Source organism: Cimex lectularius, unplaced genomic scaffold (genome assembly GCF_000648675.2).
Source record: "Cimex lectularius strain Harlan isolate CLEC.00 unplaced genomic scaffold, Clec_2.1 scaffold203, whole genome shotgun sequence".
In the NCBI taxonomy this organism is placed as follows: domain Eukaryota; kingdom Metazoa; phylum Arthropoda; class Insecta; order Hemiptera; family Cimicidae; genus Cimex; species Cimex lectularius.
In genome coordinates this window covers 593,273-612,211 of record NW_019392774.1, presented here as the reverse complement: position 1 = coordinate 612,211, position 18,939 = coordinate 593,273, and the positions used below count along the sequence as shown (strand labels likewise).

The window sequence follows — 18,939 nt, the reverse complement described above, 5'->3', positions numbered from 1 at the left end:
GTGCCTTCACGATGGCGGATTTTGTCTAAGGCAGACGACACTTTCAAATTTCAACTTTTTTTTTTCATTTTTGTGCAGAATTGTTTCACCATTCTGCGATGTAAATAGATTTCCTTACAGTAAATTTTACGTTCTTTCAGATGGCACAAACCAGACTTTTTCTTAAGTGAGTAAATGTGAACTTTATAAGCAATTTAGTGGACCTAAGTCGAAAAATAAAATTTTACAAAACCCGATAACCTGAAATTACTTCTTTACCGTTGAGATTTGTACAGGGGTTTATACGAAGTTTTTTGTTGCATATGGTGAGTAGAAACACCTTCTGAAATTTTCGACTCTTATCGCCAGTCACCCTATAGTTAAACGATTTTTAAGGTTTTATGCATGGGATGCATATCCTCGAGGGTTGTGGAGCTCGATGCATTTAGACGTACTATGGCTAAATACCTCAGATTAAGGGCAAAAACAAACATTAAAAATTTTAAATAAAACAACCTATAATCCGAGATTTTCCGACAATTTAAGATTTGAATCCACAAATTATGGCCGAAGGCGGACAAAGCGCTCTGGGGAGTAAGTAAAAAAATCCTTCCTTCCGGCTCATTTCCGTAATATTCCCAGGCAAGAAAGGCAATTTCCGTCCCGTGGGACCGCCGTGTGTAAGTATCAAAAAGAAATCTTTCCTTCAGGGCATCCTGGAGATAACAGAAAAATCTCTTCAATGCCTTAAATATTTGAAATAGTTTAAAACGCCAACAAAAACGATAATTATTACAATTACTAAAGATGTTTCGTAATTGTCTACTGCTTTGAAAGTTTTTAGTTTAATGATGAATTTAACTTGCCAGCCGTGTTATTTTTTACGTAAAGTTTGAGTTTATTTTAAAAACCTTGCTTTGCTTTGTAAATGTAATGATAATTGAGTCGATCGTAGTAGTTTGTCGGGTAAAATCGTTATTTTCTTGTCGTTGAACCGTCATTGGACAACATCGGCTTCTTTTTGTGTCCCTATGCCGTTTTTCTCTTTCTAATAAATTTTCTGTTCAAACTCCGTTTAATTCTCATAGAGATTTTTTTTATTTTACTTCAGTGGAAGCGAACTGGAATAGGGCCAAGGGAAAAAGGGAGTCGCCGAAATTTATAAGGGCTTCATCGTCGCGATTGGACGTTTCTTGCTTAAACGCAGCACGATGGGAAACTAGTGAAATAGTGAGGCAAAAAGCAGGACCGAGCCGGAAAAAAAAGTAGCGACTTAATTAAACCGCCAAGCTCCGAGGGGGATTTACATTTTAATTAAAGCATATACACGTGAATAATTATGACGAACAGCACCTACGGCGAAGTCCTTTGGACTTATTAACAAATTTGTCAATTTAATGCAGTGTGCCGTCATGGCCGTAAAGCCGTACTGTCGGGATTACGGCGTTAATCGGATGCAAAACACGGCTTGTTCATCTATAATCTATCGGAGATGGGAGACAAATCCATCCGGTAACCCATTTGCTCGTGGCTTCAATTTTCCTGGCTGTTGGCCATTAAAGTTTATTTAACCCGCTTTTTCCTGGTGATGAATACTTTAAACTGAGCATTTAAGGAAAAAAGAAAAAAATTTGCATTAGCCCAACATCTAAACCCGGTTAGTTATCAATTGAAAAATTTTAACTTGCATTTATTTAAAACGATTGACGAGAAACCAATTCCAATATAAAACACAAATAATTAAGGTTTTTAGTTGAGATAAAAAAGACAGTGTCACGAGCGGGATTCGAACCCACGACCTTCGGCTAGATACGCCGCTGCTCTACCACTTGAGCTATCGTGACTTCGATCCACTCGGACACTAACTTCCCATCTCAACCCTACCTTTTGAAGTTTCCCTCCTTTTTGCCATTTTTCAAGGGTTGAGATGGGAAGTTGGTGTCCGAGTGGATCGAAGTCACGATAGCTCAAGTGTTGAGTAGCGGCGTATCTAGCCGAAGGTGGCTTTTTTATCTCAACTAAAAACCTTAATTAATTGAAAACTGTTTAGTTTCAACTTTGTTTTCTTAATTTCAATTTTTAAACTTAAAAATGCCACTTAGTGCTGAGGACGTTGCGCGTGGAGTGGCACTTATTGATGATGGACGTTCCATCAAGTATGCGGCTATTGTCATTGGAGTTCCATAAACTCAAACGTTTTCAAGAAACTGGGTCCTACGATAAAAGGCTCGGTTCTGGACGGCCTAGCATAACAGAACCATAGTATGACCGTTTTTTGACTTCGAGAATTTTGCGAGCCCGGCACCTTACTGTTGTTCAAGCGGAGAGTCCAAATTTCTGAACGCACTGCAAGAAGAAGATTAAATCAGTATGGACTGATGGCTTGCGCCCAGTAAGAGGACCAGAATAGACCAGAAAACACAGAGTTGCACGGCTCGAGAACAAAGCCATTGGTCTTTGGACGATTGGTCTGCTGTACTTTTTACATCGGGTCGGCAGGGGTGGCGGGTGCTTTATCAGAGGCACACGAGGGTTAGGGTACCTGATCCTATCTGCATAGATAGGGGAGGGTGCATAACCATCTGCACTACGGGATAACAGAAATGTTCCAAAATTCAGCCCCTGTTACACTGGGAATGGATTCGTAGTGGTTCGTGGTGACGCCCCTGGCGGGAACTTAGAGAAAAGGCTGTCTTCTATCTGTGACCATCGCACGAAACTTGCGTATAACCATCGTTATAAACCCGGCCTCACGGGATACGGCGGACCGGACGGCAGCGTATAAGCGTTGAGAACACTATGATTATGCTGAAAAGTCCCTCGAATGCGGGAGTAGTGGCGGATGGGAACGGGTAGTGAATCGGTTGCTCCTACTCGCTTATGCTTTGCATGTAGGTGTAGGCTGAGCTCGATTGGAGGCTTTACCGTAGGCGGTCTCCTCTAGGGGGTGGTTAGCAATTCCACTTTAAACAAAACCGCGGCCGGAGCGGATCCGGTAGTTTCTACGCTAGGGAAGCCCCACTACACTGGGAGATAGAGTGGCCTTCTCTATCTAGGTCGGGGGCGGGAGACTAGGCTGATGTATTTCGGCAGGTAGCCCTTTGCGCACGGCATACGGTTCGATGCTTAATGCGGACCCGACCACTCGGAATGGGAAGCGGAGAGCGAGGTTAGCTTGGCCCCTCGGGGCTGAGCTGCCTCTACACCAACGCGGCGGCAGTAACACCCTTCTGTCGTATGCGGAGGTGCTTCAGCTCTCAGCTTGAAAATCCAAACCGATTACACGACATTTGAAAAATGGCAAAAGGAGGGAAAACTCATAAGGTGGGGTTGAGATGGGGAGTTGATGTCCGAGAAGATCGAGGTCACGATAGCTCAGGTGGAGAGCAGCGGCGTATCAAGCCGAAGGTCGTGGGTTCGAATCCCTCTCGTGCCATTAACTTTTTTTCATCTCAATTAAAAACCTTAATTAATTGTAATGTTTAATTGGTCAAGCGGACCACGAAATTAGTGAATGTACTTGTGGTGACTTACCACCTTCTCGACTGAAGCGACACCTAGCGGGAAGCTCACCGATTGAATCAACAGTTCAATTAAATATTGATGTTTTCTGTTATCATAACTTACAAATAAGAATGTATTTATTATATAATTAACAATGTAAATTAATTATCAGTAGATTGTAAATAGACTTAAACAGATTGTATAAACTTAGAAATAAAGAGAAAACGATAATCCAAGGCAGCCACTTCCCGCTCCTTCCAATTCACACCTCCGAAATACCTTTGGCTGTCAAGGATTAAAAAAACATGGTTTTTGTAAAAACTAAAAAACGCAGTCACTAATACCAGCTACCTGCGAAGAGACTAGTCCATCGGACCGAAGACGGATTCGGCTTAACTTCCTCATCACTTCGTCTTGCCAGGATTTCACCGGTTCTTCTCAGAGCCACACATCACTAAAGAACTGGAGTTTCACCTAGAAAACTAGAAAGGACCCACGGGTCGTACGAGCTCACGATCTCCGGTGTGCCCGGTACCAGTCGGACAGGTGGAACTCTACCCATCTCTCAACGGTCCTTTTCAGGACCAAAAAGTCTCCTCACCGGCTCTACAGAGCCCACGACTTAGGAGTGCCCTTCTCGTCTGCCTGAAAGGGGTTTCGTGCCGTAGAGCTCACGGCTGCGGGCTTCCCGGTAAGGCAGAATAGTTGGGACCTTCCTGGTCAATGCCGGCCCTTGTGAGGGCCCGCCAGGTTAACATCGCACGGAAGGACCCCAACAACTGGTGACCCCCCGACGTGCATCATGGCTGAAGCTAACACTAGCAATCAGCCTCAGGAACAGACACAGGCGGTATCCGCCGTGGGCCCGACACCACGCATACCGCCCTTCTGGAAGAGCGACCCTGCTTTATGGTTTATTCAGGTTGAATCCGCCTTCGCTACGTCAAGAATAACTTCAAGTTCCGCAAAATACCACCTGGTAATCTCGAATTGGCACAACTACAGCAAGTTACTGAATACTGCAGAATCCTAGCAGGACACCCTACGAAGACTTAAAAGCTCGCTTACTTAACACTTTCGAGGAGAGCGAAAGTGTCAAAGTGAGGCGGCTCCTTGAGCAGACCACTATTGGGGATGAACGGCCGTCTCTCTTCCTTCGTTCCTTAAGACAGAAAGCTGGGAACCTCGTCTCAGAGGAACTACTACGGAACCTGTGGCTCAGAGCCCTTCCAAAACGTATGCAAGAAATCCTCGCTACCGTTGATGTCGCAGACCTCGACAAGCTATCAATAACGGCAGATAAGATAGCTGAAGTCGAGGCTTCGAACATTTACGCCGTCGAGAGCGTAACACCAACAAAAAATTCTGCCGTAGACAGAGATGCTGTGGGATGAAACCAGCGACAATCCTAGTCTAATGCACGATAATTCTTGTCCACATGTCGCTCGCATAGTACAAACCTTCAACAGCATAACATCAGGGTCTTAGCCTGGCCAGCCCGTTCTCCAGACTTGAACCCTATCGAACATGGGATAACCTCAAAAGACGAATAAGCGCACGTCCATCACTTCCTGATCCCCTCCACAATCTTGAACAGACGCTTTGTGAAGAATGGGCTAACCTCCAGCAAGAGACATTTCCAGACTGGTAGAATATATGCCGAGACGTCTTCGAGATGTAATTAAGGCAAGAGGAGGAAATACGCGATATTGAAATGTTAATTAAAAATCTAATTAAAACTAATTTTATCTGTCCGACCTTTTTTCATTTTCCTTAGCAATTTACTTTTTTTTTTTATTTTTTAGACAAAAATTCAATTATTAAACGTTCAAAGACGTGAAACTTTGATTAATATATAAAAATATATACAAATCAAGTTATATTACAAGTGGGTGGAATTTTTTGCCTGTCAGTGTATGAACTATAGATCTCACGAATAAATGTCACAAAGAGTGCCTCGTAATCTTATCAAAAAACGAAAAGATCTTACAGGAAAGTCCTACAAGGAAACTCACGTTTAGAAAGTAAACCAATCGATATAATAAATGTGGTAAAGCAAAGTTTAGGAACTTTCCGTCGAAAATGTTGTTTATAAACAATGGCCGGGGGAGGGGATAAAACAAATTATCCACGCCGGTTAGTTTGCATTGCCTTTGGAAATTGGATGTAATAAGAGAGGGAATTGAATCTTCGGATTGCGACTGAAATAACCGAGGGGGGAGAGAATCCTCCGGTTTCGATTAGCTCCTTTCCGTTTAATCGGGGTTCCCCGGGAGCCGCAATGAGCGAAATGATTACCTGCCGGTGTAAGTTTTTGTTGGCCGAGCTGTGGACACGACTCCACGCCTTCTGAGCAGCCTCGGAGCCGAGCGAAACCCCGCGGACCGTGAAATTGGCTGCGACCGAATTAGCGCGCCCGGTTCACGACCCTTAAACTAACGCATACTGCATGAAGAGCTAAAGGCCATGTTCTTTGTCGCATAAATAATTCTACTGCATTAAAACTAAAACATCTCAGAATAATCAACATGTTTTTTAAATGAGCTTAAATAATGATTGGTTTTATTATTTTATTATGGGCATTGAGTGATGTAAATTATACAGTCAATTTAACTTTATTACCGAGTTGAGTTATTTTTTGAATTTTAATTTAATAAATTTATTAGCGAAAAGTACAGTAGTACAGTAAGAAAAAACATAAATAGAGAAAAAATTAAGGATAAAATAATAAAACCATAAGTAAAAGTAAGTCATTTAACCAATCTGCACATTTTCGCCTGTCACATAAAAACAGTGCTTGTAGCAGATGGCAGGAGTTATGTCAGTGAGCAAAATTGCTAAAAATTAAATCAAAAGGACTGAGAAGGTGTATATGATCAAATAAATGAAGGAAAAACAAAATAATAAAGAGAGAAAACAAAACTGCAATAAATTCAAAGATAAAATAGAAATTAAAGAATACCATAATTGCTATGATGCCAACTATACCACAAAGAAAGTTCAAATTATAAATTTAAAATTTTTACATTAATAAATTTTTTGAAATCATAATAAGAATTAAATTTGTTAAAATTAATTTTATGATTATAAAGAAACCTAAAAACTGCATTTAATGAAAAATTGAAATAAAAATTAGTGTTTTTGGATATAAAAATATTAGTCGCTACTTTTTGTCTTGTTTGATACTCATCGTTTGATTCAGCAAAAAGGTTAATTTTAAAGACATACATACAAGAACATTTTAAAAACAATTGTTTAAATTTTAGAACCTCAAAAATGTCATATAGTTGATTGGTATTAAATCTAAAAGGTTTAGAAAGAATAGTTCTCAAAAGTGAATTTTGAGTTATGATTAATGGATTTAAATAACAATTACTGGTTCCACCCCATGTAACAATACCATAGCAAATTATAGACTGAACCAAAGCATAACAAACTGATTTTAACAATTTTAAATTTATATAAATGATAAATGATGGAGTGAGTGTGGTGTTCAATCCTTTTAAAAAGATAGTCGGATTTCGAGCCCTTTAGGTCATCATCAGGTTGAAGGACTTCTATAAAAATAATATATTTCTATAAAATAATAGAATTTCTATAAAAATAATAACAAATAGAACAATTATAACAACAAATTATTAACAAATATAATATATTATATAAAATTATTTTAATTGTTATTATTTTTGTAATAATTTAATAATATTAAGGTATCATTCTAATTTTCTATCTTTTATCTTTAATCACTAATTTATAATTAATTTCTTACAGTATTTACTATGATAATATTTATTTGTGTTATAATTTCCGCTTTTCGCACGTTCAAATTGAGCACCATTAAAAAACCGGCTGTTAATTGGGACGTCGCGTTGGCGGGGGTATCAGCGGGTTCACTTTTGCAATTCCTGTCGAGAGACGTGGTTGTAGAAGTCCTTCAACCTGATGATGACCTAAAGGGCTCGAAATCAGGATCGTTGCAAAACAACTTAGGAACTATCTTTTTAATAGGATTTTAAATTTAAGATCTTTCTTAATACACTGAATTTGTAAAGGAGTTTTCTCAATCGTATAACCAAAGAATCAATGTGTAACTTAAAATTAAACCTAGAGTCTAATATAACTCCTAAATATTTAGTATTATTTGGAATTGGTAAGGGGGAACAGTTACAGTTAAATTAATTAATACATGTATGGAAAAAAATTTAAAGCTCTTTAAAACTAATCTTTTACTTAATGCAAAATGTAAGACATTGGATTTATATATTTATTTAAAATTAAACAGAAGATAGTCATGCTTTAACAAGTCTAAGATCATTGTTAATAGACATAATCAAATTATTAATTATCCTTCCAGAAAAAATCAAGTAAGTATCATCAGCATAACTAAAAACTTTTCCAGATATTTTCAATTTTAAAAGATCATTAATATATAAAAGAAAAAATAGGGGACCTAAAACCGTACCTTGAGGGACCCCAGAGACGATAGGCAATGGATTAAATAGACTGTTCCAACTTTTGTTATTTGAGTTCTACCCACAAAATAAGACTCGATAAGTTTAAAAGGAACCTCAACAATTCCTATTAATGTTAATTTTTTTAATAACAATTGATGATCGACGGAGTCAAAAGCCTTTTTTAAATCTAGAAAGATCCCAAAAACATGATAACCTTTATCCAATTCTTTTGAAATATTGAAAAATGATTATTCAGATATCGTGATCGTATCTGGTGTGATGTAGGTTTCGGAAAAACATTTTCTTTATCGTGCCAACGTTTTGATCTTTGTCGAGATCATCTTCAGGGCCTGGGATTTACAATCATTGTTTAAATTTAACAAATTTTGACTAACGGTCTAATCACTACACATATTGAAAAATATAATATGAGTTATGATCATAAGTTCTGCAATAAAATTATTTTCCTCTCTTTAAACATTTTATAATCGATTTATATGTCTAATAAGCGTTGTAAAACATTGTTGTTTCCTGGGAAAAGGACTTACTTTTTTCCCTCGGGGAACAACAAGTGGAGGTAAATAAACCTTTTCCCCATATTGTTTATTGGATACCCTGGATCTCTTATACTGATTGTTTCACACCCTCCGCCTCCTTATTCTTCCGCAGGCCACAACATCTGTTAGACGTCGTCTCTTTAGATTTGTCTCCCTTTCACGGGCCGTCTAACCTCGATTTTTCTCCCGTTGGTAACCAACCCTTTAGCCTTTAAAACGAGACCTTTTTTTTGTACCATTTTCCAATGGAGTATCGTGACGTTTTTCCGCGGTATAAAATGACCGCATTTATCCCCTGGCTCGGAGAGAGAGAGAGAGAGAGAGAGAGAGAGAGAGAGAGAGAGACGATAAATTCTATTCCGTATCGGCCTTTATGAAAAATGGAAAAACCAGCCTTTTTCCCTAGGGTAAACGGCGCCTGTAACCACAATCGAGGCTGGAACAAATCTCATGGGATAATATTTAAAATTCTAAGGGTCGGTTTCTTCCGCATTTGGACTTTACACGGTCCTAGTGCTACTTGAATTTTTAACGCCTTCATTCTATTTCAAATCAAACTCTCATTAACATCTTTAAGTTTAGTTCTTCTTCAAGCACTACGAATCGTTTCTAACAGGTTCCAATACAGGTTATTCTTCATCTCGACCGTTGGTCACTGGTGTTCCTCAAGGTTCAATTATTGAACCATTGTTATTTTTACGTTATAAAAGATCCTGCTTTAAAACCTTCCGTTCTAATCTACAATCCCACTCTAATCCTTACGTACGTCAACTTTCCTCCTGATCCGCTTGATTTTCACCCATAATGCTTATGACATATGAAATGTATATTATATAATATATTACAATACATAACATATTTTAAGGGTTCTAACACTGGAAGCTTCTCCACTCTATTTACTGTCATGTTCTATCAGAGATCTATTTGCCTTATTGCGCTTTGCGCAGATTGTTTTACGATTTTAAATACTTAAATAAAAACATTTTTCGATCGTCTTTTGTTTCAGTCCTGCGAGACGACTTCCGGTCCGTTCCCGTCGGGACGAGAGTGGCAGCGGGGGAGACAGCATTGCTGGAATGTGGCCCTCCCAAGGGCATCCCGGAGCCGAGCCTCCTCTGGAGGAAGGACGGCCAGAACATCGATTTCGAAAGTTCTGACAGGTAAGCCCCATCCGAATTCAAAAGACTAACTAATTCCAATCAATCCCTCCGGGGGATGTTCATTTGTTTCCCCGACTCGCGCGAGTTTAGTTAATTTGTGACTAGAGTGTAATGTATGTATTTTTTACGGTGACAGGTTGAGGGTGGTTGATGGGGGAAATTTAATGATAAGAGAGGTCAAACCGAGCGATGAAGGCAGGTACCAGTGCGTAGCGCAGAACATCGTCGGTCAGAAAGAGACCCAAGCCGTACCCTTGACTGTCCACGGTATTTCCAATCGAATCTTTTATCATTTTCAACCTCTAATTTTTCATTTTTTGTCCCAGTTAAACCGTTCTTTTCGAAAGAACCGTCCGACGTGACAGTCGTGGCAGATACGAGCGTGGAGCTGGATTGCAAAGTGAGCGGCGATCCGACCCCGAAGATATTCTGGAGGAGGGACGACGGAAAGATGCCCGTGGGCAGGGTGAGGATCACCGACGAGAAGAACCTGAGGATCGAGAGGGTTCAGCCGGAAGACGAAGGCGTTTACATCTGCGAGGCGTCGAACATCGTCGGTTCCATCACGGCCAAAGCCGCTTTGACCGTCCACTGTAAGCAATTTCGGAATCTTTATACAAACACTCGGACATTTTCTCCTCTTCACGGAAAAACATTTATTGTTGGACTAGCTTCTACCAGCGACTTCGTCCACGCCGGATTCTGTTTTAATATACCTTTCTAATACGATGCAGATTGCTAGCATGGCTTTCCAATATAATGTCTCGATTCACAAATCTTCTATTCTTCAGTTCACTTCGGTCAACATGGTAACAAGTTTTCCATATGATCCCCTTCAATTTCAAGAAATACTTTATTAGCGGCTATCCATGTCATTATAGGAATGCACTATCCAAATTTCAGCCCTTTTAATCCAACAGTTGGTCTGTGCATTGTCTGTCAGTTAGTCACAAACTGTTTTATATATAGAAGAAGATAGGGATGGAATTTCATGAAATCCTTTCTTATCGGCTATCCATGTCATTATAAGAATGCACTGACGAAATTTCAGTCCTTCAGATCCAGCTGTTTGGTCTGTGCGTTATCTGTCAGTCAGTCACGAACTGTTTTATGTATACAGAAACGTAAGCTACCCCATCCCTAACACTGACTCTACCTAACCTAACAGGTGCCACCAGTCCCTAATGGTAACAATACACCGACTTATCCTAACCTAACCACAAGTCCCTAACCAAAACCCAAGCCTTACGTAACCTAATCTGACCTAACCTTCAATCTCTAATCTAAACCTTGCCCTACCTAACCTACTTAACCACCAGTCCCTACTCTAAACTTAGTCTTTCTTCAGAACCAGTTCCTAACACTAACCCTAGCTAATTTATCTTACCTAACCACTAGACCTTAAATTTACCCTCCGCATACCTAATTCTAACCTTACTTAGCATTATGCGCACTCCTCGATAACGCGACATCGCAAAACCCAAAAATACATCCATCTTAAAAAGTGGAGTAATATGATATTTTTTGTTTTTCAAAGCTGCCCCGAGCTTTGTTGTGAAGCCGCAGGACAGGACGGTCTCGCTGAACGGCCTGGCAGATTTCGACTGCCTCGCCGAGGGAAACCCTAGGCCGTCCGTCTTCTGGACGAAAGAAGGCAGCCAGGTGCTTATGTTCCCAGGGAACTCGTACGGTCGTCTCGCCGTTAGCCAGACGGGCAAACTGAGCATCCACGGCGTCCTGAGGGAGGACTCGGGTTTCTTTGTCTGCTCGGCTCTCAGCGTCGCAGGATCCGCCACAACCCGGGCTTTTCTCCAGGTGAGTCTAAACTCATTTCTTGAAAAATGCGATAACCGTATTTAAATGAAAATTTCAGGTGAGGTCCGTGGGCGACGTGCCTCCTCCGATCATCGAGGTCGGACCCGTCAACCAGACCCTGCCCGTAGGGTCCGTGGCCGTCCTGCCGTGCCAGGCCTCTGGAGATCCACAGCCGAAAGTCAAGTGGTACAAGGACGGTGTACAAATAGCGCCAAATAGAAGAATTGTCTTTTTTGAAAACGGCACCCTTCAGATCGACGGTAAGCTTTATGATTCATGCAAAATTCTTTTTTAAAAAATGGGTTAGATTAAACCGACATAGAGAGCAATTTTTCCCCTCTTTTTGGTTTTCTCAGTATAAAGGCAAAACGACGTTGGAATGGACTGCCCCCTTCACTTTATATAACTTCTACTTAACTAAAAAAGAAAAAGACAGTCAGTAGAATAGTCAGAAGTAAAATAATGGAAAGTGACATTAGAGAAAAATCGTGGAAGCTTTTGAAACGTAGCTTTTTTTAATAAATAAGGCCGTTATCTGTGTAATGCATTAGCCGGTTGTGCCGTGGCGAAATTAACTTTAATTTGCGAGGTTCACCCAGTATTTACGCCCCTGTTTAACTTGCATTGCCTTGCAGCCTTTCTAATCTTCTTACCCCTTGCCCCCTTACTTATTTCCAGTCGTGAATTTAGCCTTTTTCCCGGTCATCGGCCGGGGCACGTAATTCGATTTAACACGCCGGTTGAATAGAGAAATTTCCGCTATCTCGATCAAAACTGGGAAATGGCCGGCAAGAGATAATTGTTTTAAACATCGCCGATGGGGACCGCGGTAGCCGAGTGGTTAGCATGAGAGACTCTCACGCCGCGGTCGTGGGTTCGATTCCCACCGTTGCCCNGCCTTTCTAATCTTCTTACCCCTTGCCCCCTTACTTATTTCCAGTCGTGAATTTAGCCTTTTTCCCGGTCATCGGCCGGGGCACGTAATTCGATTTAACACGCTGGTTGAATAGAGAAATTTCCGCTATCTCGATCAAAACTGGGAAATGGCCGGCAAGAGATAATTGTTTTAAACATCGCCGATGAACTGGGGGGGGGGGCGACCTCAAAACGTTCAACCTTTAATTCAAAAAGTTATGGCTAAGTACCAGCGACTAGAGTTCAGCCCCAATTGAGACTCGGCCCTGACCGGCCCTAGAAGATCTTCTATCAAAAGATTTCTTGTTGAAGTCAAAGGGTTTTCTTCTTTTCCTTAAACCCCGAAGCCCTAAATTTAAACCAAACGTACTATCTAATAAGAATTTTTGATCAGTGTTGCCAAAGAATAAAACGGGTGAAAAAGAGTTGGACTGTTTATGTCTGAAGAATTTCCTTTTTTTCTGATAGGGCAAAAGCCAAGGCTTGAACAATACGCACGGGTTCTCTTAAAAAAGATTTGGGATCTGACAAAAAGCCTAAAGATTAACGAAGAGGTCTAGATAATAATAGAGATTGCACAATTGGCCAATATTGGTCGCGGTACAGAAGGTCGTGTAGAAACAGACTCACTGTAACTTTAAACTCACTAGTTTTCGTGGTCAGCTTGACCAATTAATATCTTTCAATTAATTAAGGTTTTTAGTTGAGATAAAAAAGTCAGTCCTTTTCAAAAAAGATACTTCCTACTCACAGTAAGTTGTTTTGCAACGATCCGGATTTCGAGCCCTTTAGCTCATCATCAGGTTGAAGGACTTCTACAACCTGATGATGAGCTAAAGGGCTCGAAATCCGGATCATTGCAAAATAACTTACTGGGAGTAGGAACTATCTTTTCAAAAAGGATTGAACACCACACTCCCTCCATCATTCGTCATTTTTTAAAAAGTCAGTGTCACGAGCGGGATTCGAACCCACGACCTTCGGCTAGATACGCCGCTGCTCTAACCACTTGAGCTATCGTGACCTCGATCCACTCGGATACCAACTTCCCATCTCAACCCCACCTTTTATATTTTCCCTCCTTTTTGCCATTTTTCAAATGTCGTGTAATCTGTTTGATTATCGGGGACAAATGAAATGGCCATGGAGAGCTTTAGTGAAGTATACATCATTTTAACTTATTAAATTCACTAGTTTTCGTGGTCCTCTTGACCAATTTTTTATCTCAACTAAAAAACTTAGTTAATTGAAAGATATTAATTTACTAACTGTAAACGTTGAACCTTCATCCCAAAGCCCAACGTACTTACAAACGGGCATTTTGATCAGTGTTGCCCACAGTGTAACCAAAGTATGAGACGGAATGCCCACTGATTTTCCCTTTTTTTCTTGGAAGGAAAACTCAAGGTCTTTCTGATAGTTTAACATGTAGGTGTAGATATAGTTTCAGGGTATAGTATACTGCGCCCTTTAAGAGCTATTGTATCCCCCGTGCTCTGTCTAAAGCACATCGGTGAGTTTTATTTAATCAAGAAACTTGATTATCAGGCCCGGTTTCAGTGGTTGAAGCTATTTTATGGCCACATTATGCATCCCAAAACATTTCTTTCTGCGGGATAGTGTAGGTCCGCAGTTTGTTAGTAGATGTGTTGGTGTCTCTTCTGTCTCTTTGCAGAATCTGCACGTGCCATCTTGGATTATTCCAATTTTCTTTAAGTGTCCATTTAACTTCCAATGTCCTGTTAGGAATCCTATTAGGATTAGCAGTTTGTTCCTGCTTCCCGTCATTCTGTAATTTCTTTCCTTTCAAAATTGATTAGAAGATTCTTGGATTGTCTGTGTCCAATGAGTGAATTCCATAGTAACCTCATTTTCTTTGTGTCTTTCTGTCTGAGATACTCGTTAATAGTGTGGGTTCCTATGCAACAGAAGTGTTCAGATCCTGGCAGCTCCTTGCCTCGCAAGGGTGTCCGCTTTCTCGTTGCCTTCTACTCCCATGTGTCCTGGGACCCAGCAGAGGCTGACTTTATTCTGTGTACCTAATATGTTTAGTTTTGTTTTGCAGTTCAGCACTATCCTTGAACTGATGATATTTGAGCTTAGTGCTTTGATGACTGCTTAGCTATCTGACATGATAGCTATATCCTTGTTTTTGTACCCTTTACTTAGGTTGAGCTGGGTACATCTTTCGATTGCATGAATCTCAGCTTGGAAGATACTGGTGTTACCCATGGGTTCGGAGTACTGGTTCAAGGTCCAAATACTCTAGTTTAACATTAGCTATTACTTACTTTTATGGCTAGGAGTGGTTTGGGATAATACAATATTATAATTGCATATATTATATCTAAGTTTATATTAATATCACCATAGCTTGTGCTTGGACGTCTAACACGAACTCTAGCCAAAGTTAGATATGTTTGTACTTCCGGAGAAACAAGATATAGGCAGTAAAAACCTAACTATACGTTTAGTTTGTTGTAAACCGTTTGAGAACGGGTTCGATAAACCCAACCCTCGAAACACGTGGGCCACGTCGACTTTAGGTCTTTTCTATTTTTTATTCAAGCGCCTTTTCCTTCGCCTCCTCCACCTTTTCCAGCCTTTTACGGCGTAATAAACTTGTAGTTAACCGCCCATAAGGCCTCTCGCCTCGTGAGGCCCCTTCAACTCGCTTTGACGACTTTGTAAAACCGTCATTTACAACCGGACTGTAAATCTTGGAAGCCCAATTTGAAAAACACTTCGTAAAATAGGTAAAAGCCGAGAGCCGATTCCACTGTTCTACCTATTCACAACAGTGAGGTATACATTTTACCGTGAAAACTTTTGCATAACGTATTCATTAGATTTCCGCAACATATCACACATGCGGCGAACTTTATCGGTCTGTTTAAAATCAGTTTGCACAGGGTGAATAATTTCTTCTTTTGTTTTAAAACATTTCAACTTTATTTCATCAGAATAACAACTACCTTCTTCTTTTAATACAACAAATAAACATCTTGTTTTATCGACAATATTTATTTACGAAAACTATTTTGGAAACATTCATTAGAATTATGGAAGAGTGGACGTTTATCGCGGGTATGATGAAATAATAAATTTCTTGCCTGTATAATGCTGAGTTGCTCTTTTATGCTGCCAACTAATAAGAAACTTTTTCATTAAATACATTTATAAACGTAGGTTCTGTGTCAGTTTATTTGGAACGTCCGGTTATTTGGAGCGTCCGTTTGTGGAATCTCGACTGAATCTGGTTTGTATCTGCCACTAACCACACCTACCACAAACTATAGTGATATCTCCAGTTGTATTACTCCAAATCACCCTATCCAAGTTTTATCAATAATAATAATTGTACTATATACAAAATATTTCAGTACAAAAAAAAAACAAGTGATTGAAATAAAGACCAACACTTCCGCAACACTTGGAAGTCATACGGGTTTAGCCTATTGAAGTTTACTCTTTATCATTTATTCTTTTTTTTATTAAAATTAGTTTTTTAATCAATAATAATTAGTGCAGTCCAATTGCACAAATTTTACATACATCAATCAAAACACTTCTGTATAAAAATTAGCTTCATCCTAATCTGCAGCTAGAATGTCGTAAAACTGTAACTACATTATTCGGAAATCGTGAGATGCGGTCTGGTGTGATGTAGGTTTCAGAAAAACATTTTCTTTATCGTGCCAACGTTTCGATCTTTATTGAGATCATCTTCAGGGCCTGNTGTATGCGCTGACAACGTTATGTTGCCGCGTTGGAAGGGAATGAATTTTGCATAGTCTCGGAGAGTATGAGCTCCATAAAGCATATGGAGCAATTTCACCCGAACAGTATGATTATCTACTAGCGGAATCAATATACGTCATATGCGCCTCTGCAGAAAAAGGTACTGTTTTCCTGGTGTCGGGGACATTGTAGCATACGTGGTAATTAGGTTGTGGACCGATTGGCCAAAGAAGCGACCAAACACGGAGAGTATCATAAAATCAAGCTGCCAAAGACGGACGCAAAATGCCTCTTTGCCAAACAGTTGATACAAAAATGAAGGAGCACGTAGTACACCCAGTGAACTGTGTGTATACAAATCCATATTCCCGGAAATAGGATCAAAACCATGGTTCTCTGGAATTAATAGAACAAAATAATTTTTTTGCTTCGATATCCCGGATTCAGTGTATACGCTGAGAAATTTTGACCGTTTTGATGGGAAAGCTTGCTTTCAACAGGAAAGTGGACGTGTTTCATTGTTATACATATGCATTTTTGAAATACTATGATATTTATGTGTAATTCTGTGATATAGACTTTAGTGTCGTTGTACTGTGTGTTATGTTAATTATTTATTTATGTATAGAACTATTTATTTCATTGTTCTGGTTTTAATTAATTATTTAATTCATTATGTGATATGAACGTGTATAATGTATTTATTATAAAATGTTTATATCAGTGCATTATACCTGTATGCTTAAAGCAAAACAATAAATTTAAAAAAAAATAAATGCTTGAAACAAAGACCAACACTTCTTCACTACTTTTGTACAGTTTTTTTCTTCTTTTTTTTCTTTCCGTAGGCCTTAATATTTCAAAGGAGTTGTTTTATATGTATATTGTTGTTAATCCAATAATTTGCTTCTTCACTTTAGTGAACTTTAATTGCCTTTAAAAAAATAAGTGTTTGAAACAAAGACCAACACTTCCGCAAGACTGGCCAGTCGTGCGGGTTTAGTCTATTTTACTTAATGTGAAGACTACTTTTGTACAGTTTATTTTTTAAATAAAAATTTCTTTTTAGGAGGCCTTAATATTTCAAGAATTTTTTTACATATATAACAGAATAAGACATGGCGTTCGACCAGAAAAAGCGAATCTCGACGGACCCAATAGTTTTGGCTGTTAGATCAAAACCGGCGTGACGGTGTAGGTCCAGATGATCGTACACTTACGTAAATATTGTCGGCCCGTTGAAAAAGCAAGTATATGCGGGCCCTCCTTCTTGATTGTATTAACTGACCAAATAAAAACAAAAATATGTAAATTTGCTAGTTATTAACAATATATAGACACAAGGCAAACGTGTGAGCAGTAGGAGCGAAACTGTGCGGAACAAAAGGGTGAAAAAAGTTCGAAACATGTGGGAAAACATCACAATGTGACTTCTCGTCATGGAAAAATTACACAATCAAACAGTCGAAAATTGCTGCTGTACCGGAATTGTAGTACGATGGGTTCTTACCGGTGACATTCTTAGACCAGTTCGTTCTGGCAAGGGTAGTTTAGTTTTTATAATAACACGAAAAGAAAGAAAATAAAAGAAACATAAAAAAGTGTATAATTGTTTGACTAATAATAAAAATAGGAGTGAAAACGCATAGTAAAAATAGAAACACAATATTGTGTTCCAAAATTGAAACAGGCAGCCATTTTGGCAATTCGCCGTTATTCATTTCCGTTTTCTTTCTTTTAACCTGTTGATCAAAATCAATTTTTTTAAGTGTGTTTGCAATGTTAAAAATAAATATTTTAAAAAATTATTATAACGTAAATAGTTTATATTGGATAGTTTACACAACAAATTAATCATTTCTGTTCATCCATATACAGGGTGTTCTTTTTAGATAGCCCGGCTGAATTTCTCTTAAACCAATGACGCTATATAAAAAAATACTTGTTTCATATATTTTAATCTAATTTCAAATTTTTACCTTTTTTGGAGAAAAATTATACAAGGTACCTCAAGCCCAATTCAACTTCAAAATTTCAAATACGACCCTATACATCCTGACACATCATTTTAAAGGATTTTTACGCTGAAAACAATGGTGCAATCGGATTTCAAATTGGTCAAAATATGACAAATTGGCAAAAAGTTTCATTTGTTTCGTTGTTAATCCAATAATTTGCTTCTTCACCAAAGTAAACATTAATTTCCTTTATTGTTTACATTCTGCCATTGTTTGTCAAATTCGCATTATGAGAGCAATCTTAATTCCTGGAAGTAAATAAATTATACAATAGAACCTATTCATTATATTCAGTGAGAAACCGGCAACTTAATTTCGACGAGGAGCTAAACATTTTACTGTATGTTCGCAAAACTCCGAATTCCTCTGTTCGAAATGTTGGAAGGGTTTTAGAGTTTTGATAAAATAAAACTTGAAATCTACTCCAAACAATTTTAAGCCGTATCGCTCTCTTCTTGTCCAGGGACTTCGGGACTCTGATTATGACAGGCTTCTAACCTTACTTGAACATATGTCGATTTGGGAAGCTGAAAAAAACCTTCTTCCATGTATCCTATGGACTGATAAATCCAAATTCACCTCTAATGGCGTTGAAATTTTCAAACGTGGGCAGAGGAAAATCTGAGAATGTCGAACTCTTGTCATCATCAGGCTGTTCAGAGTATCAACGTTTGGTGTGGACTTCTCAAAATAAATTAATTGGACCTTATTTCTAGTGTTATTTCTAATGAAAAACAGCGAATTACCAAAATGGCTGCCTGCTTCAATGTTGGAACATAATATTGTGTTTATATTT

General features: G+C 39.0%; 1 protein-coding gene across 2 annotated transcripts in view; it reads left to right on the top strand.

Annotated features, from left to right (window-relative positions):
* The window catches only part of LOC106666012 (roundabout homolog 2-like), a 353,928-nt gene that overhangs the window by 323,618 nt on the left and 11,371 nt on the right, over window positions 1-18,939 (top strand). For both annotated transcript variants that reach the window (XM_014392873.2, XM_014392874.2), the window contains exons 4-8: window positions 9,501-9,654; window positions 9,791-9,921; window positions 9,981-10,247; window positions 11,192-11,469; window positions 11,528-11,729. In XM_014392873.2, coding sequence (XP_014248359.1) covers window positions 9,501-9,654; window positions 9,791-9,921; window positions 9,981-10,247; window positions 11,192-11,469; window positions 11,528-11,729 — 1,032 coding nt within the window. The remainder of the gene's footprint in view (window positions 1-9,500; window positions 9,655-9,790; window positions 9,922-9,980; window positions 10,248-11,191; window positions 11,470-11,527; window positions 11,730-18,939) is intronic.